The 23,046-nt window shown below is 45.8% G+C and overlaps 1 protein-coding gene across 1 annotated transcript in view; it reads left to right on the forward strand.

The window, feature by feature from the left end:
• Positions 1-23,046, forward strand: part of FGD5 (FYVE, RhoGEF and PH domain containing 5) — a 191,109-nt gene that overhangs the window by 114,272 nt on the left and 53,791 nt on the right. Inside the window, exons 4-5 of the mRNA XM_036738174.1 lie at positions 7,964-8,022; positions 8,137-8,167. Coding sequence (XP_036594069.1) covers positions 7,964-8,022; positions 8,137-8,167 — 90 coding nt within the window. The remainder of the gene's footprint in view (positions 1-7,963; positions 8,023-8,136; positions 8,168-23,046) is intronic.

The following is a 23,046-nucleotide window of genomic DNA, read 5'->3' on the forward strand; positions in this document are numbered from 1 at the left end:
TCATTGCCTGAGATTCCTTTTCCCCTCCCTGCCATCCAACCAATCAAACCCTAAAGATTCTTGACTCTCACATATTATGATGTAACGGCAAAGCAATTATAATAGTATGTAAGAGTTGGAAGGGACCTTGGAAATCATCCATTGTAACCCCCTTAGTTTACACCTGTGGAAAATGAGGCCCATGAAAAGGAAGGACCTGTGGGCAGCCAGGTGGTGCAATGGACAGAGCTCTAGGCCTGGAGTCATGAAGTTCAAACCAGGCTCAGACACTCACTAGCTGTGTGACTCTGGACAAGTCACTTAACCCGTCTGCCTCAGTTTCCTTCTCCGACTCCACATCTAGCCTTTTTTCCACAGCACACCACTCTAACCTCCTGAATCACCTCCTAATTAAGCAGCAAGGTACAGTAATAGATTGAGCACTGATCTTGGAGCCAGAAAAAGCTGAGTTCAAATCCCGCCTCAGAGACTTACTACCTGTGTGACTACTTATCCTCTGTCTGCCTCAGTTTCCTTAGCTGTAAAATGGGGATAATGAGAGCACCTGCCTCCCGGGGTTGTTGTGAGGATCAAATAAGACAAGGCTTTGCAAGCCTTAAAGTCTACGTCAATGCTGGCTATGATTATTACTCTGTCTCATGAGAACTTGTGTACGAGTCTTATGCCCTCTAGAGGTTCTGTTGCTTTCCTTCTTTGTGGCCACAGTCTTGGAGACTGCCTTGCATGTACTTCAAAGATGTTTTGTCCAAGCAGATACTCCCTCTAGTAATATTGATTGTGGCCAGTCCTCTGGATAAAATAGACTGATCCTTGGAAAAGAGACCCACAGTCCATTACTGGGGCCATCTTGGAATCCTTTCTAGTTTTTTTAGGGCGCTGCCAAAGCCTGAGCTCCAGTGGCACAGTTCTCAGGAACCCAGGGTAACCTCCATGCTAGCACAGAGCATCAGAGGAGGAGTGTAATGGAAGCCCAGTACATAGCAAGAACTCAACAATTGGTTATTGGATTAATCCATAATAGTTTATACCTAGAAGGAAGCAGATAATTGGTCAAACTCCTTCATGTGACAGATGGGAGGGCCAGAAATGATTGCTCAAGGCCTCAAAGGAACAATAGTCTCAGAATCACAGAATAGAAGGGCTGGAAAGGACCTCAGAAAACATCTAGTCTCACACATCTGTACCCAATCAAGAGACCCCTCAACAGTATCACTGACAAATAAGTTTCCAACCTCTGCTTTTTAAAAATTAAGCTAAATTTTTTAATTAACAGAAAAAGATTTTCTCATCATTCCATCTCACTTCCTCCATAAAAAAGAAAACCTTTAGAATAAATATACATAGTCAAGCAAAACAAACGGTTCCATTGATCATGTCTAATAGAATTCCCTTATAATCATATACTACAATTTGTTTAGCCATTCTCCAATTGACAGGTGTTCCCATAGTTTCCAGGTCTGCTATTACAAAAAGCTATGAATATCTTTGTACACATGGGTCCTTTCCCTCTTTGATTTCTTTGGAGATGGTGTTTCTGGGTCAAAGGGAACGCAGACTTTAGTAACTTTGGGAGCATAGTTCCAAATTGCTTCGTAGAATGCCAGCCTTTGCTTAGAGACCTGAAGTGAGAAGGAATTATGGTTATGCAGTAAATGTTTAACAACCATTATCTTGGGGGGTGGGGGGAGTGTGCCAGGCACACTTTTAAATTTCATTTGCATTAATATTTTCTCCATCACTTTCTTAAGTCTAAACAATCAATAAAACAATAAATCAAGTTCTGATTTGTCAGGTTGTCTGATTTCTGAGCTGTAAATACGCTGAACATTTAACCGTCAGTTCTCCACCAGTAAGAGGTGACTCCAGAATACCCCTGGGAGACGTATCCACAGACTCAGACATTTCATTTCACTTTTGGAATCAGAAGGCCTGTATTTGATTCTAGTTCAGTTACTACCTTTGTGACTATGGGCCAATCACTTACCCTCTTTGACCGTATTTTTCTCATCTATAAGATGGGGGCAGCTAGGTGACTCAGTGGATAGAGCGCCAGACCTGGAATCAGGAAGGACTCATCTTCCCGAGTTCCAATCTGACCTCAGACACTTCCTAGCTGTGTGACCCTGGGAAAGTCACTTAGCCCTGCTTGCCTCAGTTTCCTTATCTGTAAAATGAGCTGGAGAAGGAAATAGCAAGCCATTCCTGTCTCCTCGTCAAAAAAAAAAAATGATATCACAAAGTCAGACTCAACTGAACACCAACAACAAAATCCCTTTTAATTCTAAATGCTCTTATCCCCTGCCACTGATTTGAAGGAGGACGCTCTGATGCAGCCAGGGTACTTCTTAGTGAAGGTGACCCTTTTGGGAGACCATCCTTAGGAAGATGGGTGAGGTGACATGAGTGCTGACTTCAAGTACTCCAAGGCTGCCCTGTGAAGGAGGGTTTATCCTGGTCCTGTTTGCCCCAAAGGGCAGACCCAGGAGGAATGTGGGGAACTTGCAGAGCTGGATTTCAGTCCTAAGTCGGGAAAAGACTGTTAGCGATCAGAGCTATACAAAACCATGGGACTGTAATCAGTACTATCTGGGTCTCATTTTGTCACCTCTCAAAGGGAAAATAATAGCCCCTTCCCTCCTTTCCTTGCAGACTTGTTGTAAGGCCCAAACGAGGTCATTCTTATTACCGGCATGGTACTTTATGCTGTGAGAATCATTTTCAATATCCACGTTGTTTTCGAGTCTTCAGATTAGAACCTATTAGTTAGGTGAGTCAGGAATCATTACCCTCATTGGATAGAGGAGGAAATTGAAACTGGCAGTATCAATTTTAGAAGGATGAATTATATACAGAAGAGGGCAAACAGAATGTTAGAAAGCCATCATTATCACCACCACCACCACCACCCCCTCCACCACCACCCCCACCACCAAAATGGCCACCATCCCTATAGCAAAGTACTTTACAATTATTATCTCATCCGATCCTCACAACAACCCCAGGAGGTAGGTGCTATTATTATAATTATCACTGTTTTACAGATGAGGAAACTGAGGCAGTGGTTAAATGACTCGCCCAGGGTCACACAACTAGTAAGTGTCTGAGGCAGAATTTAAATGCTGGTCTTTTTGACTCCTGGCCTGGTGCTTTATCCACTGAGCCACCTGGATTGACTAAAGGAGTCAGAAATGTTGACTGTTGGGGTTGGGGGAGAGGAAATGAGAACTGTTTTCCAGTATTTGAAGGGCTATTGTTTAGACAAGGGATTTGATTTATTTTTATTTGACCAGAGAGTCCAGAATTAGAGCAGTGGAGGGAAGTCACATAGAGGCAGACTTCTACTTAATATGAGGAAAAACTACCCAGCATTCAGTTGTGTACAGAGGAGAAATGGGCTGCCTCAGAATTTGGTGGGTCAGTGGAGGTCTCCAAATGAAGACTAGATGACCAACCTCAGGCGATGTCATAGAGGGAGTTTCTGTTTGGGTATGGGTGGGACTAAATGACCAATCACTGAGATGCTTTAATTCTGTAATCCTTTGACTTACCCAAGGTCACACATCACATGTGCCTAGCAGAACTAAGAATACAAAAGTCAATTCTCTTGATTTCTGTCCAGTCCCTTTCTCTCTCTATGATGGATTTTCAAGGTCCGTAACCATCTCCCTGAGAAAAACCAAAGCTCTTCTAGCAAGCTCCCAGCTGTCCCATCTGATAACTGGAGGGGTCAGAGGAGCAGCGGCCTTGGCCCTGACCCAGACCAGCCACTTCTCTAGGGCTGGCCTGGTGCACATGGCCCAAGCCGGACCCTGGGAAGGAAATGTGGGAATGCACTAGGCGCCTGAGGACAAAGAAGAGATAATAGGATCAGGCACACACAAAGGGGGTGGCTGCCGACCCAATTTAAATACCCGACTCAGCCTTTGTTCGAGAAACCTGATAGCAAGAGACCCCCCTCCAGACCACCCCACGCCCTCTTGGGGGAGGAGGCCCCTCCGTTCCCAGAAGTCTGTCTCTGGACACTGTCGTCAGTCTTGGAGTTCATTTCCTGGTTAAACAAACAGCAATTAAATAACTCAGGGAGGGCAACGCCTAGAGACACAGTCTCGGGGCTAGCCCTGGATGGCTCACGTGACCTCCCACTCGGGTCTTTTGCTGTGGGTCTAGGGAAAGACGCATTAATCATGGATGGAGTCACAAAAGCAAGATCCTCTGTATACAGAAGGGAGGGAGGGACTGGGGTGTGCCCGGGAGGACCACCCAGAGCCTGCCTCTTTGGCACTAGCAGGCTTGGCAACAGATGGGCCCCTTCCACTGGGGACGTGCAAAGTGACCTGTACCAGGGTGGGAAAATAAAGCTCAGGGTCATAGCCACTCCTGAGGGGTGGAAGGGAAAAAGATGGAGTGGCTGAGCGTCTTGCAATTCTCTGCCAATTTCTCTGGCGGGCACCAGCCTGACTTCACATAGGTGTACTCCCACTTTGAGAAAAACTAGCATATGAACCTGCCAACTGGAGAGGAGGATCCTAGAACGTCAGAGGCGGAAGATACCTGAGAGCAGGGGTGGCCCTCTAGGTCCTCAAGTGCAGCCCTTTGACTGTTCAGCCAGGCTTGAGGACCTAGAAGGCCACATGTGGCCTCAAGGCCACAGGTTCCCAACCCCTGCCTTAGAGAGAACAGAAAAAGAGGGATAGAAGACCCACATGGGCTGGGCTCCTTACCAGCGGGGACACACTAGGCAAGCCGCTTACTCTGCTCAGGTTTCCTTATTTGTAAGATAAGATGCTTGGACGAGATAATCTCCTCCGTCCCTTTCCAGCTTTAGCATGTCCTACAGCTCGCTGCTTTTCTGGATAAGAGCAGGTGGTCCATGCCCTCCCATTTTATAGATTAGGAAACTGTGGTTGAGAGAGACAGATGGGAAGAGAGCACATTTATAAGCACTTACTTTGTGCCAGCCATTGTGCTAAGTACTAAGACACTTATATTTTATAAGCAAGTAGGACAGAGAAGAAAGTGACTGACAAGAATTTAGATCTCCTGACATCCAGACCTCTCATGTTTACACTGCACCACTGTGTTTCCATCTCTCTCTATTTCTCAGTCTCTGTTATGTACTTAACCACATATATGAGATTCGACCTCTATAATGATAGCTAATGTATGCCAATATATGCCAGCTATAGTAAAAGCTAGATGTATAAATATGTACGCATCGATTTCTCTAACTAGAATTCGTTCACGTGAATGAATGCAAAGGCATTATTAAGCGCTTACTGTGTGTTAGACACTCTGCAAAGTGATGCTTCCTGCCCTCAGGGAGCTTAGATTCTAATAACAGAGTGGTGGCCAGGGTAGGGTTTGGATAGAGTTGATTTGATGACTGTTTCCAGAGCCAGTATCAGAAAGTTAGGGCGGAAGCATGATGCCAGCACAGCAGGCCAGACACAGTGACTACTCAATATTAAGAAGCTTGGGGTGCCAGGGCAGGTTCTGGGAGTGCCAGGGGCCAGGTGGAGGCTGGAGTGCAGGAGCATGGATGGAATGGTCTATAATGTCTAGAGGTATTGAGGCACTATCTTTCCCAAGAAGGGATAGAGGTGGGGTTTTGGACCCAAGTTGCAAAATTAAAAGCAGTGTGTGAAATTTGCAGGGGTAGATTTAGGTTCTATTTAAGCAAAAACCTCCTAACAATTAAAAGTGGATAGGAGCACCATGAAAATTAGAGCTTTGTTGGAGCTCCTCAGACAAAGATTAGATGGCCCTTGTTGGAAAAAATCATTATTTTTCCAGTCCTCATTAGAATAGATGGCTCCCGAGGTCCTTTCTGCCTCTCAGATCCTCTGCTGATATTGCCATCTGTGATTTCCATTTACAGAAGAACACATTATAAGGTTCCTTCATGTATCTGCCCCACCCCCTATCCTGGTACATTTAACATAGGACTCAATTTACAAAGATTTTATTTGTGTACCCATTTGGGAGGAGCCTATCTGTGGCACAAAGCAAGATTCCAAGTTCTAGAAAAACTTCCAACCAGCGTTGCTGGACAGTGAGCAGATAACTGTAGAACCATGTTAAATTTCGGTGGGGATGGAGGCAGGAAAGTGCTATTACCCTCAGAAACCAGAGAAGAAAGTCTCTTCCCTTTCATTGGGCTGTTTAGGATGCTAAGATTTAGAGGCAGAAGAGACCTTAGAGATCCTTAAATCCAGCACCCTCATTTTACAGATAAGGAAACTGAGTCCCAGAGAGAATAAGGGATTTGTCCCTAAGGAGCAGAACTAAAGCAGCCGATGTTGATGGTACTACTACTTACGGCTCCCTCATTGGAAACAGGGAGAAAAGATTCAGGATATGGGAGATGTCATGGAAACCAGAGACATGACAGAAAGTAAAGGCTCTTGGGCATCTAGATGGCACAGGCCTGGAGTTAGGAAGATCTGAGTTCAAATCCAGCCTCAGACATTTATTGCCTATGGAACCCTGAGCAAGTCATTTAATCCCTATTTGTCTAAATATTCTCATTCATTAAATGAGGATAATAACAGCCCCTCCCCCACAGGGTTATTGTAAGGATCAAGTGTGATAATAAAGTAAAATATTTAGCACAGTGCCTGGCACATTGTAAGCACTATATAAATGTTAGCTGTTATTGTTTTACCAATCTGCTTTTCTGGAGTGATGAAAAGAGGCCTGGATTTGGAGTCAGGGGCTCTGGGTTCTGGTCCCACTAAGTATGGGACCTTAGGCAAATTCTTTAACCCTTCTTGGACTGGGTTTCATCATCTACAAAAGAACGAGAGACAAAGAGTCATGACCCCATGGACCATAGCCATCCATGGGGTTTTCTTGGCGAAGATACTGGAGTGGTTTGCCATTTCCTTCTCCAGCGCATCCTTTTCTCAGACAATCAGAGGTTAAGTGACTTGCCCGGTGTCACACAGGTAGGAGGTGTCTGAGACTGTTTTTGAACTTGGGTCTTCCTGACCCCAGGCCTAGTGATCTATCCACTAATCTACCAGCTGCCTCAACTTCCATTTACACTGTATAATTTTTCACTGGTGGTCTTCATCTTGAGAATGGGAGGTCTTTGAAAGCAAGGACCATGCTGTGCTGGATCAGTGTTTGTTGACTGAGTCTAAGGTTCCTTCTAGAACTAAATTTCTGATTCTGCTGTAGTCTACCTTGGCCAAACCAACTGTCCTGTATTACGTCCATTTAGGGCGCCACTTTTTAATAATGGTCATTGATTGAGAAACTGAAACACAATCCAAAGGTGGTGAGGAGGTGAGAGATTTTTGTCAAGTAAAGATTGATGGAATGGACTAGAGATGATTAGCCAAGAGAAGGCTTGATCACTGGGCTTGGTGGTCTGGGGGTACATAAGTCTCTTCTCGGGTATGAAGGGCCATAGAGGAATCTATCCTGACTTGTTTCACTTGGTCTCATAGAATAAAAGTAGGAACAATCAGGAAGTAGGATGAGGAAGGGGGAAGAAGCCACCTTCAGCTCAATGTAAGGAAAATTCCTATTAGAGCAATCCCAATGTGGAATGGACTGCCTCAGAAAGCAGTGTATTCCTCCTCACTGGAGGATTTCAAGTGAAGGTTGGTGACCACTTGTCAGAGATACTGTCAGAGGGATCATCTATCAGGAACCATTTACAGTTGATGGACATCAAGATCTGAGATTCTGTGAATTCCTCCCTTCCCAACTTAGAAGAACATGCTGGCCTCAGTGATGATTGGTCTTCATCCTCTAGAAAGAGTATTCTGAATTTGGGTTGATAATCCTTTGGGAGGAGCAGAGAGACCAAGGCGTCCTCTTCCCCTGAAAACATGTCAGTCTGCCTTGGATCTATCCTGTAGACATGTAGGCTTAGTGATGGCATCCCCCTACCCCGCCTGCCAGCCCTCATTAACATCTGCTATTTCCACTTGTCCTGTTTTTTCTTCAACAGAAGGAAGGACAATCCCGAGCTTATGTCATCGCTCAGGAGCTGCTGTCTTCAGAGAAAGCGTGAGTCTCCCAGCGGCCGACTGGCCTTGAACTTGTAAATAAAACATCACCTCAGCTTCAGTCCAGCCCTGGCTGACTGGATGGGAATTAATGCAACTCTCTCTCCTTCCACAGATACGGGCAGGTGCTGCAACACTTAGTGCTGGTGAGTAAATCACTTTAATTATCCAAACCTAATTGCCCTTTTACTAGGCTGCATTATAAGAGGTAAGAAGACAGAAATGAATTCTATTAATACAGGGGTGATGGTGGCCAAATGTTCACTGAAGCATTTCAGGAAATTCTGTCTCCCACTAAACTTAGGTTATGTTGGGAGAAAAGTAACTTGGAACTCTTTGTAGGAGGAGAAGGCTTTCCTGGTCTTGAGCCTGGTCAGCAGGATTGTTGTGAGGATGAAACAAGATAATATTTGTGAAGCACTTTGCAAACCTGTGCTATATAAATTTCATTATATGATTATTACCGTTATTCACAATTGAAGAGAGAAAATAGTGGAATAGCAGAGAGAAAAAGGGAAAGGGAGAAGGGGAGAGGGAGAGGGAAAGAGAGAGAGAGAGACAGAAAGACAGAGAGACAGAGAGACAGAGAGAGACAGAGACAGAGAGACAGAGACAGAGAGACATAGAGAGAGAGAGGAGAGGAGGGAGGGAGGGAGACAGACAGAGATAGAGACAGAGAGAGTCAAGGAGGGAGGCAGAGAGAGAGAGAGAGAGGTCTTGGGGGCTGTTTCCTTTTTGTCTATGTATCTCTAGCACCCATCACAATGTGTGGCACACAAGTACTTAATAAAATGCTTATTGATTACTTGATCGATAGATTTATCCCATTAGATGGACCATGGGATCACAGGATTTAGAGTTGAGAGCAATCCTATAGGGTTATCTAGTCCCTACTGCGGATTTTACTGATGACGAGGTTTTTAACCTCTGTTCTCAGGTCCATGAACATGGTTTTTCTTAAACATTTTGAGAAGAACAATTTCAATATACTTGGTTTCTTTCTAACCCTATGTGTTTTGCTTTATACATTTAAAAATCTTATTCTGAAAAGGAGTCCATAGGCTTCAGTAGACTGCCAAGGAGATCCAGGACACAAAAGAGGTTAAGGGTCCCTACCATTTCTCAAGGTTACACAGATAACAAATCACAGAACCAAGACTAAAACCAAGATCTTTTGACTCTCAATTCAGTTCCTATCACAAAAGTTGGAAGTGTGAACTTTGGAAAAATGTCAGTGGCCAAATATGGCGTTGGGAGGAAACCCACTCCCCAGTGTGTCCCAATAATTTTGCAGGGACCTCACAGGAAACTAAGTTAGAAAGTTGGCTTCAGAAACAAAGCAGAGCTGGCCCAGGGTGCCAGAGGAGAGTCTGAACACATTTGTTAACTCGATGGGAAGGAGGTGCCAAGGGCTGGAGCAGGAGCTCTCAGAAGAGGGTCTGCCAGGGGTCATAGTCATAAGATAACAAGTTCATATTTCTGTTTCTGGCTTGAGTTAATAATTTACTAAGAATCCAGCAGTCCTTAGCAAACATCTAGTACCCTTGCATTTAACAGATAAAAAAGTTGAGAAGTTGAAATTTGTTCCAGAGAATTCAAATAATAATAAATAACAATGAGCATTTGTAAAGTGCTCTAAGGTTTGCACAGTGCTTTACATATGTTATCACATATAGAACAATAACCCTGAGAGGTAGTTGCTATCATTATGCACATTTTACAGTTGGGGAAACTGAGTCTGAGAAGTGAAGTGACTTGCTTACGGTCACACAGCTAGTAAGTGAAGAAGTCAGGACTCAAACCCAGGTCTTCTGACTCCAAGTGTCCTTCCATGACACCCAACCTTATGTCAGGCTAATATGTCTTAATGGTCATCAGTCCACTTGTGCTGGCATGTTGTTGTTGTTGTGCTAAACCAAAGGGAAAGCTGTCCGGGAGAGCTTTGGCTGCACCCTAGTGGTACATCAATTGACTGGTCATAAAGAATATATTTAGTGGATTTGTCCAGTGTAGTTTCAAAGGGGATCCCCAGGCTGGGCCATACAGGGATCTGTTGAAGTAACTGGAGAAGGGAAGACTTGGCAGACATATGGTAGATGAGTTCAAGTCTTTGAAGGGCCATGATGTGGAAGAGGTTTGGGGTTGGTTCTGTTTGTCCCTGGGCAGAAGGGGACAGGATAAATGGACAGAAGTTATAAAGACATAGACTTAGGCTTACTATCCGGAAATACTTCCTAACAATGCAGAAGTAGCAGGAGCTGTCTCCAAAGAGAGTGGACACCCCCTTCCTAGAAATCTTCAAGCAGCGACCAGATGACCCCTGACAGTTGCAGAGGGCCACCTGTGTGCCCATCCCCCATCCCCCGTGTCCTGGGAGGGAGACATCTGGGCAGGTATTGGAGTCCCCAGGATCCTGTTGTGGTCTGAGCACCTCATATCCAGCCAGGCCTGTGCTTGGTACCCAGAGTGACAAAAAGAAAGAGTCCATTCACTTTCTGGGCAAAAAGATAAGAACCGTAAGCTGGCACAGAGCTTCCAGGGAAAATTAAGGGATAGGTGGTGTGATATTGACTTCAGAATTCAAAAAAGGAAGCTCTGCCTAGGGCCTGGAGCCTCCTGAGAAGTCTTTTCCCAGAGCAGGGGCCCATGGATTTGATATGTTTATTTATTTGTTTGTTTGTTTACTATTTTGATCATCATATTTCAATGTAACTGGTCTCCTTTGTAATCCTAAGCATTTCGTTTTATGCATTTAAAACCATGGTTCTGAAAAGGAGTTCAGAGGCTTCATCAGGCTGACTGCCACAGGGGTCCAGCACACATACACACACACACACACACACACACACCCCGAACACACACACACATGCACATACGCACGCACACACACGCACACACACAAACCCCTCTATAGAGTCATTACAGAACTTCTGAGCTAGAAGGAACCTCAGCCTCACTCTGTTCCAAATTACACCTGAAAAAGAATCCCCATTATAATACATCTAAAAAGTGGTCATCCTGCTTAAAGACCTTCCTTAAAGAGGAACCCAGAGCATCCCATTCCACTTCTGCTTCACTTGCATTGTTAGAAGGTTTCTCCTGACATAGAGCCTCAGTTTGCCTTTTTGTGATTTCCACCTACACGCTTCTAGTTCATCCCCCTAAGGCCAAGCATAGTCCTCCCCCAACAGCCCTTCAAATCCTTGCAAACAGCTAGCTCTCATGTTTCCTTTTCCTCCACGTCTCCTTTAAGCTCAGTTCCTTCAACCCCATGCCATGGGCTCAAGGTCCTTCATCGCCTTAGGTGCCCAGCTCCTCAAAATGTGGCATCCAGAACTGGTCCTGGTGTTTGTTCAGAGATGTGCTCTGGCCAAGGCAGAGCAGGGGGAGACGGTGCCCTGATTATTGCTGGAAGCTCTGACTCTCTAAGTGAAGCCCATGATCACACGACCTTTTGGGGGCTGCCATTTCGCTCGGTTGACTCGTCTTGAGCGCTGAGTCCTTCAAAGGCATTGTCCATGTCTTACACTTCTGTATCACATGCCCCATAGCCCCTAGCACAGGACTAGGCACACAGACCTATCTGCTAATAGAACCGTTGTCTTCCAAATCACCGAAGCTCATGAACTCAGAGTCATAGAATCATAGATTTAGAGCTGGTGGGAGCTTTGGAGGCCAGTGAGTCCAACCCTTCATAGGATAGATGAGGGAACTGAGGCTGAGTCAAGTGACTTACTCAGGATCACACAGCTGGTAATTGTCTGAGGCAGGATTGGAACTCGGGTCTTCCTGACTCCGGGTCTAGCACTCTGCACTTACTGTCTTTGACTCTTACCTGACATTCTCCCTTTTGGAAGTGTCTCTCACATCTGGCTCTCTTCTCTCTTCCCACTTCACTTCCTCATCTCTTTTTGCCTTTGCTGTTGGTCGGTCATGTCTGATTCTTCATGACTCCATCTGGGGTTGTATGGGACAGAATTTTCAAATAATAGGAGAGACATCTTTAGGAGAAGTAAAGTGAATTTATTTTACAAACCTTGCAAGATTTGGGCACACCTCTATAATGAAGGAGGCAAGGTAAAAGGGAAGACTGCCTTAATTTATACTCTTAATGGAAAGATTCCCACCCACCTCTATCCTTCCTCACCATTGGCTGGGAGGCATGCTTACAATCTAGGTGCAAAAAACTAGACAGAGGACCAGGGGACCAAGGTTGATCCGGTCCATTCAGGTTTTCCCTATCCGAAACTCAACTGCCGGGGGTGACATCCGAAAGTCTAGGAGAAGAAATTGGGGGGAAGACCTTCCTGGAACAGAGAACAAACAGCTCACAGGTAGTCCATTATCTCCTTATTTGGTGCTAACATCTGAGAGAGGGGGAAGGGCACACCCAGGCCCTGACCTTCCAGAGTCACCACAAAGCCAAATCCCAAGCCTCTCCTACTCCCTCAGACATTCCCTATTTCAGAAATATGAGAAGAGTGTAACCCCTGTACTTTTACCCTGTGAAGTCTTCACAATTTATCCTTCCCATTCAGGGTTTTCTTGGCAGAGATACTGGACTGGTTTGCCATTTCCTTCTCCAGCTCATTTTACAGATGAGGAAACTGAGGCAAACAGGGCTAAGTGACTTGCCCAGGGTCACCCAGCTAGTAAGTGTCTAAGGCTTGATTTGAACTCAGGGCTAGCTCTCTGTCCACTGTACCACCCAGCTGCCCTCTTCTTGCCTAGACTGTTCTAATAGCCTCCTAATTGGTTTTGCTGCTCCTCTCTAATTAACCTCCTCTCTAATCTGTCCTTCACCTCTCACTAGATTTCAAGGTCCTTGAGTACAGGGACTGTCTTTTTCCTCTTTTTGTATCCCCAGTGCTTACCACAATGCCTGGCACATAGTAGGTGCTTACTAAATGTTTATGGACTGACTGATGTTGCTAAGGAATCTTCCTAATATACCACAATGATCACATCACCCCTCTCATCAATTTCCTTCAGTCTCTCCATTTTCTCCCAAATAAAGTTCAAACTCCTGGTCTTAATATTCAAGACCCTCTGCAATCAGGATATAGCCTATAGTCTCAGGTAATGCCCCTTCCCATATCCTTTGTTCCTGCCAAATTGGGCTGCTCACCATCCGTTACTCACACCTTGCCCTCTTCCATAGGTAAGCCATCTCTCCTGTCCCTCATACTTGGAATAGACTCCCTTCCTCTCACCTTCCCTCCCCTCCCACTCTCTTTCTTTAAGGCTTAATTCCCCTCCTGTCTCCTTGAAGCCTTCCCTAATATAACACTCCTTCCCATAGGTGAAGAAGATCTCTCCTGGACAAATTCCTCATAGCATTTCCCCTGGTTGTCCTTTGACCCTTTTCTATTCTACCTTCTACTGTAATTAGCTGGGTACTTGTAGCATCCCTCCCCCCTTTCCCTTTTAGATTGTCACTTCCTCAAAGGTAGGCATGTGCCATTTTTTCATGTTTTCATTCCTAGTTCCCTGAGGGGCACCAGAGTGCAGAAAGAACCTCAGAGTAAGGAAGACCTGAGTTTAAATCTTCCCTCCGATGCCACCTGGCTCGGTGCCCCAGGGCAGGACGCTTAATCCCTCAGCACCCCATGAAATACTCTAAGACTCGAAATTTTAGAACAGTCCCTAGTCTCCATTGGTGGGGGCTTCCTCACCAGAAATTCTCTAAACCAATGAAAGTACATATCTAGACACCTCTCCTCCCTCTCCAAAAAATGCCCAGTATGATGTCTTGTACACAGTAGGTCTTTAAATACTTATTGAACAGAATAATAGCTGTTCAATAAGTTCTCATTAAATTGAATCAAATTTGAACTGTATTAGACTGAATTGTATTGTGTCTACAGTCAGCACCTTCACCTTGGAATAATTCTAAAATCCATAATAACAATCATCAGAAATGAGATTATGGGTCTACTCAAGAAAGGCATTGATTGCTCAGTGAGAAGGGAACATGGCAGATGATGGCCAGCCAAAGGTCCTGAGTCTGCCCTTTAGAAATAGAGCCTGCCACGGAGAGAGTGTTGGGCATGGAAGCCACCAAGGTAGCAAGTCCACAGGCCACTTCCAGCCCCCTCCCAGAAGATCTGTTTAAGAAGACTAGGAACATCATTCTCTCTTTCCCTCTCCCCTAACCTACCTACCTCCCTTTGCTTCTGAGCTGGCAGCTGCATCCAGGCGCCAAGTGTTCTGGTCTACAAACTTGATAAAACAGTTTTAACTTAGAAACACCTATATGTGTGTGCATTGCTTCCTTCCATTTGGAAAGGTTTTAAAACTGCTGATAATACATAACCAAAAATAAATAAATGAATGAATAAACAAACAAATAAATAAACAAACAAATAAAAGAGAGAATCTATAAAATCTGCAACTCATAAGCTAGTTATGGGAAATTTTCTATCAAGCTCTATTTGTCTACTTTGGTGCTTAAGGGGAAAAGGGGAAGGGATGTCCTGAAGTGATTCACCTGTTCATAGTCCCTCTGAAAAGGAGACACTTCAGCAACAAGGGAAACACCTGAATTTCAGCTTAGACTACTGACATTAGGGGACGTCTCTCTCTCTCTCTGCCCCCCCCCCATCTTTCTCTGTCTGTCTCTCTGCCTCTCCTTCTCACAAAGAGGAAATTATTCTAATTTTGATGGCATTAAAAACCCCATGTCTTGGCTGCCGGTGAGGATCAGCCCCAGGGTGGACATCCAATGTGTAGGTACTATGTGCCAAAAAATGGAAATCCCTGGGGAGCTGCATGACCAGGCACGAACTGGAGAGAGGCTGATGCATATAGGACTGAATCGGAACAGTTGTGAATTGTCCTACTAAATGATTAATCAAACATCCAGTCTCTGTGAGCACCTCCTGTGTGTGAAGGCCCATGCTAGGCACAGAGGCAGGTAAAAGTGCCTTTCAAAGGATCATAGATTTAGAACTGGAAGGAAACTTATAAGTCATTTAGTGAGACATCTTCGCAACCGCCCCCCGCCCCCCGAGCCTCCCACCACACAACCTACTCCAATTTTACAGAAAAAGAGAAGCCCAGAGATTAAGTGACTTGTCCAGTGTTTTATAAGCAATAGGTACTGTGTGTGTGTGTGTGTGTGTGTGTGCGCGCGCGTGCCCGTGTGTGTGTGCACGTACATATATCCAATCTCATTTGATCTTTACAACAACTCTGTGGGTCAGATGCCAGTTTCATTCTCCTTGGTTACTTGGCCCAAGGAGTGATGGAGTCTTGGGTTTCTGAGTTGATTTCATCATGCAGAATGATGAATTTCTGGAGTTGAGAATTAAGGAGAGCAGCTGGCTGAGAGATGATGATGTGAGAAATGGAAGTAGAGGGAGGCTAGGTGATTTGCCCAGGGTCACCTAGTAAGTGTCTCAGGTGGGATTCAAGCTCTCTTCTTGATTCTAAATCGAGTACTTTGTCCACAGTGTCGGCTAGCTGGGTCAAACTCAGCTAAGTGGAGGGGCTGGGTGTTTCAGGTGGGGCGGGAAAGGAATGACTTGAGCAGAAATTCAGAGGCTCCTTGAGGAAAAGGATTTTTGTTCTTGCCTTTGTATCCCCAGCACCTAGCATGGTGCCTAGCACACAGTAGGCCCTCAATAAATGCTTGATGAACTGACTCGCAGGTTCTTAGAGGTCCAGGCGAGCTCAGCTCTGAGCTGAGTTGTGGGAGGTCAGTCTGGAAGAGTAGCTTGGGCCGTGTTGTGGAGGACACTGGGTAAGGAGATCCCACTTTCTTTTGTGGCCAATGACCCAAAGGTCTCCTCTCCTGCCTGCTGCCTGGATTAGGAGAGGCCCGGATGAGGAGCTGGTGGGCGGGGCTCCCTGCTGACCACCTTGCTCTGAGTCCTTCGAGTGAACGACTTCCGGCACCACTGCCAGAATCCATTACTCTGGAAGTCACACACCTGGAAGCTCTGACATGACTTGGCTTCACCCAGTTGGCCAGAGGGGCTGTTCAAGCCTCCCATGCAAAGCCCCTTATTATCCTCAACCTGTCCAATCCACTCTCATGACTTGGAAATATGCAACATACCTATGCTTTGAGGATATCTGAGATTGAATGGGAAGTCCCTAAGCCTCCTGAGGGTGGGTACCTTGATCTTTCTAAAAGGTAGATACAAGAAAACCTTAAAGACTTGCTTAGAGGACTTCTAATTAGTCTAAGCCCCTCGTTTATAGAGGAGAGAATGGAGTCCCAGATAGCAGAAGTGACTCAGCCAAAGTCCTAAGAAGCAAAGCTGGCTTCGAAGACTAGTCCTCCGGCCTTCCAATCCAGCACTCATTCCACAGAGGCACCACTCTTCCCGTAGCAGCCAAACCCAGGAACAGGTGGAGGGGAAGTCACAAGCCTTAATGTGGCCTGGGTTTGGGGGCTAACAAAATGCGTTCCTTGCTCAGAAGCTCCTCTCCTGCCGGCTGTCTGAAATCTCCCACCTTTAACCCCTTCCTTTTGGTGAAAGCACTAAAGCAATTATGCTATTTAGGACAGGTTGCCCATGAAGCATTAGCACCAACGAACACCTTCGGGAGAGGCAGTCCATCACCTGTCAGAGTCCTGGGGGGGGGGGATGAGAAACAGGATGGAGAGAAAGAATAAGGCGTACCCAGGGAGGAGACAAGTTGGTCTAGTCGATAGAGTGTTGGGCTATCGTCAGGAAGACCTGAGTTCAAATTCTGTCTCTGATGCCTTCTACCTGTGTGATCATCTACAAGTTGTTTTTTTTTAATATCTTTGTTTTTATATCTTTAAAGGCTTTAGTTTCCTCGTTTATAAAATGAGGGGGCTGCAATATATCATAGGCTCATAGACCTGGAGACATAAAGAACCTCACAGGTTCCCTAGTCCAGTCCTCCTCACTCATTTTACAGAGAAGGAAACTGAGGCTGACTTAGGGTCCCATTATCAGTCTCTAAGCTCCTTTCCCTGGAGCTGGGAAGACCTGATTTCAAATCCTGCCTCAGAGACCTCCTCAGTCATTTAACGTCTCTCGGCCTCAGTTTCCCCATCTGTAAAATGTAAATAATAATAGCCCCTTTCTCACAGGGTTGTTGTGAGGATCAAAGGAGACGATGTCATGAGCTCTGCAAACCTTAAATAAATGCTGAGTTATTGTCGTTTGTTATTATCATTATGGTTAAATCTATATTCCTCTGATCCTATGAGGACAGCGCTGGGTGAGGTGCCAAAAGGGGAGCCTGAGCCATCGTGGGAACCCCAGAGGGGAGATTTAGAAAGGTAGATGGAGAGCCCTGGAGGAAATCTTCTAGATGCACTAGTTTAACCCAAGACCCAGCCTACTAATGATAGCTTCTCATCCCTCCTGGGCTTTGTTCTTAAGGCATTTTACAAGAAAGGTTTGGAGTGGCGTGGTGGGGAGGGCAAGGAGGAGGAAGAGGAGGAGGAGGAGCAGAGGAGGAGGAAGAGGAGAAGGAGAAGGAGGAGGGAGAGGAGGAGGAGCAGAGGAGGAGAGGGAGGAGGGGGAGGGAGAGGGTTGGAGAAGAGAAACAAAGCCAGGTTTCAAAAACTGCAGGGAGACCGAGAGGCCTGGAGCCCGAGCATTTGTTTATCACGGCGCAGGAGTTTGATTTGGCTGTGGAAGTGGCGCTAATGCGATTGACGAGGATGTGAGAGTTGGAAGGCCTTTGTTATTAGTGCATTCTAAGATGCTGATGGATTTACACGTTTATTTATCTCAATTGGTGTGTAATCTTCATCCCCCGGCACATTCTTCCCTTCCTCCTCCAGCCAGTCAGCTGGGACTCTGAGAAACAGATTCCAACACCACCACACCCCCACACCCCCTCCACTCTCCCCAAGATAAAATCAGTCCATCAACAAGTAATTACAGGAGGGCCTCCTGTGTGCCCAGGCCCAGCCCCAGTGCTCCCTGCTGGGGGGAGGGGAGAAGAGAGGAAGGGAGGGATTGTAGAGAAAGTACACACAGCCCTTAGCCAGAGGAGCACAGGAGAATAACAATAAGTCACAATAATCATTCATATTTCTATAATGCTTTTAGGGCTACAAAGAGCTTTCCTCTCAAGGACCCCGGGAGGGAGTGCGTGTATTTATTATCTGTATGTTATAGAAAAAAGACGTAAGCATCAAAGGCATTAAATGACTTACACCCAGCTAGGACGTGTCAGATGCGGGATTTGAACCCCATGGAGCTCATATGCCAGGGCTGTCCTGGTGAATATTTAACACAGCTGGTTTTTCCAAAAAAAAAAATTAAACTTTTCAGTTTAGTCTGAATTATTAACATTTTCTTCATTGCTTTCTTAAGTCTAGACAATCAATAAAACAATATGCCAATCCCCGATGTGTAGTTTTCAAGGGGTAAATTCTCATGCTGAAAACTGAGCCATCAGCTCTCCTGAGCCTTTCTGAGCCGGCTCAAATACATCCCTGTTACTTAGAGTACAGCATTGACAGAAGTGATACAGAAAGGAGATTGGCCCATTGGTACACAGGCTCATTTGCAGAGAGGGAATCCTAAAGATGAGGAAACCACAGGATCCCAGGCCTGCAGTTGTAATGTTCCTTAGGAGTCATCTAGTCTAACCCTTTCATTTTATAGAGGGGGAAATTGAGCTTAAATGGATGAGCATCCAAGAAAAAAAAGCATTTACTATGCGCCAAGTATACATAGAAGTGAGCTCAGCTATGCGGTATACAGAAAGGCCCAAGAGTCTGGAGGCCAGAGTAGCAGGGCCGATGGCAAGGCTTTGAAGACTTTAGGAACCGGTGAGAGAGAGGGCAGAGAGTAAGGCTTAGCGGTCTTCCATCTTTCTTGAAGGTTTGCAATACAAGCAAACACGTCCTTCTTCGTACTCTGGTATTCCAATAGGGTGTGGAGCATCTACAGTCATACAGGTAATAAGCAGAGGAGCTAGGATTTCAACCCAGGTCCTCTGACTTCAAAGCCAACATTTTTTCCACAACCCCAGGTGGCCTCTAGATCCAAGGGACATCTGCTAATTCTCAGCATTAGGATCACTGCCAAAGAGATGCCTTGCCTTCTCCAAGATAGAACTCTAGCATTCAGGCCCAGGGGCTTGTACAGGTGGGAAGAGTGACCTCAGTTACATATCATTCATCTGTCTTCACATGACTCAGCTTTGGCATACGCTACAAAAGCCATAGAGCCTGGTCCACAAAGTCCATCAGCCTGGTCAGCATCAGAGTGCTGGGCTTTTGACAGCCCTGGGCTGTGGCTCTGGCTGTGTGACCATGAATGGAGCACTGAAACCTTCCTAAATCTGTTCTTCCTCCTAATATGAGGAAAACATAGATAACCATTCATTTGGGGTATTCTAAAGGCGCTTCTAATTCAAGTTTCGTTTGTGCTCAGTGGTCTTCTGTCCTGGAGAAGCTGTGAGTCTGTGGTCACTTTTTAGGATACGTGGATAGAGGAATGAAAGATTATGTTTGCTCGAGGCTTTCCCATATCAAAGGAGAAGCTTTGGGCTCTATCTCCACGTTTCGTGGATTGATGAACAGGTTTTAAACCATGGACTTGCCACCATCTCCTGGATTTGCCAAGACATTGAGGATAATTAGAGCTTCCAAGGTTATTCAACTAAATTCAACAAATACATATAGGGTATTGGGAATTGGGTATTGGGCAATTAGGTGGCACAGTGGATAGAATGCTGGACCTGGAGTCTGGTGCCCCTCAAATTAAACCATTAAGTCAGCCATTTCTAAGTAAAGCTGTCTCTGAATCCCTTTCCCATGTATTAGAGCCAAATTAGTTCAGGGGTAGGGAACCTGCAGCCTCAAGGCCACATGCAACCTGCAAGGTCCTTGGGTTTGGCCTTTTGACTGAGTCCAAGTTTTACAGAACAAATCCTTTTATTAAGGGGATTTGTTCTGTGAAGTCTGGATTCAGTCAAAGGGCCACACCAGAGGACCTAGAGGGCCATATGTGGCCTTGAGGCTGCAGGTTCCCCACTCCTGGATCACCCACATCCATGAAAATGGAAAAGGAAAATCCAAGCACACAAATATCTCAGTTTGCCATGGGCACCACACTGCCCATCCCATTGGGCACCCAACCGTAAGGCTACATGTGGTTGGTAACCACATTGCCCAGCCTCCAAGATTGACCCCAGAGGGCTGCCTTGGCTGGACTTCTGACACCCAGCTCATCCCTCCACATAGCCATGCTCCACGTGTGCTGGGCACTCATCATGTGTCAGAGGTTGAGGCCAGGGTGCTCAGAGGCTACAAGGGCACATAGCTGGCAGTAACTTCCCCAAGCTTATTGAAGGTCATCCAAAAAGTCACTTCAGGACTCCTTTATTTAAATTAGGTGGCACAGTGGGTAGAATGCTGGACCAGGAGTCAGGAAAACTCATCTTCCTGAGTTCAAATCTGGCCTCAGACACTCACTAGGTATGTGACCCTATGTTAAGTCATTTAACCCTGTTTGCCTCAGTTTCCTCATCTGTAAGCTGAAGAAGGAAATGGCAAAGACACTCCAGTCACGAAGAGTCAGACACAACAGAAACGAGTAGCTAGACGTGATAGAGTGATCACGGAAAAGGTCGCAGGTGAAAATTAAAGATGAGAGGTTGCTAACCAGATCAGCTGTGCCCTGCTTATCTGAACCCGTATTATCTGTGCTCTCCTCTCTTTTCCGTTTTAGAGAGACGCTGGTGGCAGGGGTCGGGGAGGTGGGTACAATGTGACCTTGGGCATGCCATGCGCTTGCCCTGGAATGACACCATGTGCCTAGCACTGTGTTAGGTGCCGTGTGGGATATTGAGCAAGGCAGGTTACCTGCCTTCTGTAAGCATACATTGTAGCTGAGGAGACGAGGCATCAGCACATGAAATGTTAGATAACATAAGGAGGTACCGCAAGTGACTATACACATCTCTAGTGTATAATATGAATGAAAAAGCATTCACCCAGCTCAAGGTCAGAGACAGGCTGGAGTCAGGAGGTGTGGAATTTATAAACAGTAAATGCTATAGGGGCCAAGAGGAGGGACAGATCCTTATGGGCTAAGTTGATCTGGGGAGGCCTCAAGGAAGAGGTGGCATTTGAGCTGAGCCTCGAAGGATGGGTACAACTTAAATAAAGGACAAAGATCAGTAGTGAGAGCAGAAACCATAGAGCATAGATTCATAGATTTAGACCTGGAAGTGACAGCAAAGGCCATTAAGTCCAACCTCCTCATTTTACAGACGAGGAAACTAAGGCCCAAAGAGCTTAAGTGACTTGCCCAGAGTCATTCAGCTAGTAAAGTGTCCGATATGGAATTTGAACACAGGTCTTCCAGACTTGAAGTTCCAGCATCCTATTCACTGTGCCTTAAAAGGTGTGTTTAGGAATTGGGAGTAAACAAGTCTATCTGGAGTTCTGGGGAAGAGTGGGAAATGAGACAGGATAGTTAAATTAGGCAGGGCCTGATTGTGGAGGGCTTTGGGTGCTGGTTTAAAGAGTCTGGACCTGATTCTTCAATCCCTGTGGTGCCTTCCCCCCTGGACCCTGCCTTCTCTGGCTTACCTTGTCTTTCCAGAGCTTTGAAAAGCTTTTTGTAAAGTTGGTGTTTTGGTTTTTTCTCCCAAAGTTCTTCTTGGTGACAAGGCTGGAGGTGAGAGAGCAGCCCCTCCCTGCTCAGCTTTGGGGAAAGCCCCTTTCTCCAGCCAAGGCCCCGAAGGGATGGGAGTTTTCCCTGAATGAAGCCACCTCCAATTCATCCTAAAGGATTCTGTCTGGTCTTTTCTTAGGGTGACATTAATGGATTGATTAATGACCAAGATGGTGACATTTTTATCTACCCACTTTCTTCCCAGGGAAAAGAATAGAAACATTGTGCTAGCATGTCCAACCATATCAATTAAGAGTTCGAAAAAAGGGGAGGAGGGCCTAGTGGAGAAGGAGAACCAAGGCAGGAAATATCTGAGCCTGGAGTAGAGTGTGAGAGGCGACTTGAAAGTTAGCCTGGGTCATCTAGGGCTGGAGACACAGGGGAGAGACAAGAGGACCCTGGATTTAGTGCTGAAAAGGACTTTGAATGACATCTAGTCCCACACCCTCATTTTACAAATGAAGAAACTAGAGAAGACGAGGCACTTGCTTGTGGTCCAAGGAATCAGAGGCAGGGTTCTTTCCATGGCACTATTCAGCCTTCCCTTGAGAAGGCTGATGAGGACAGTCCTGGCTAACTAGGGTTATCGGGGACAGCTTAGTGCATGAGGTGGCATTTGAGTTAGGTATTTATAGGATGACTAAAATCAATCAATCAATAAGAAATCAATCAGTCAATACGCATTTCATTAGCCCCTATGTGCCAAGCACAGTGCTAGGTGATACGAAGATGAAGAATGAAACAATCCCTAGGATGCCAAGCATACACTAACCTTTGGGAATCCTATACTGCAAACCCTGCCTACTTCCACCGCAAAACTAGGGGAGAGAAGGGCCCTTGAATAAGATATGTCTTACCACACTTGGCCCATCTGAGGCCTGTGGCCAGGCAGATGGACCTCCCCTGTGAAATGCATTGTAAGCTCCCTGAGGCAGGGACTGTCTTTCCCTTCTTTTTGCATCCTCAACACTTAGCACAGGGCCTGGCAAACAGTAGGCGCTTAATAAATGTTTATTTATTGACCAAGCAGATTGTCCAAAAGATCTGATTATCTCGATTTCCCCTGAGTTCTTGGTTCTTGAGCTCTTCTTCTGGGAGAAATTTGAGAAACAAACACACAAACGATAACAAGGCCAGATCAAGTTCCTCATTTCAGTGGTAGAGCCCCTGTCAGAAGCCTCCAGCCAGGTCCTGTGCAGGTGGTCTGCCATTAACCAGCAGCCTACCCACTCACCTAACATAGAAAGAATACTGAATTGGGAGTCAGAGGACCTGGGTTCGAATCCCAAGCTTGCTAGTTATTACCCTTTCGACTGTGGCCAAATCACTTAACCTCCCCAGGTGTGGACTAGATGACCTCTGGGGTCCCTTCTAGGTCTGTCATTTTATAGTCT

The sequence above is a fragment of the Trichosurus vulpecula genome, chromosome 9 (genome assembly GCF_011100635.1).
Source record: "Trichosurus vulpecula isolate mTriVul1 chromosome 9, mTriVul1.pri, whole genome shotgun sequence".
Lineage (NCBI taxonomy): Eukaryota > Metazoa > Chordata > Mammalia > Diprotodontia > Phalangeridae > Trichosurus > Trichosurus vulpecula.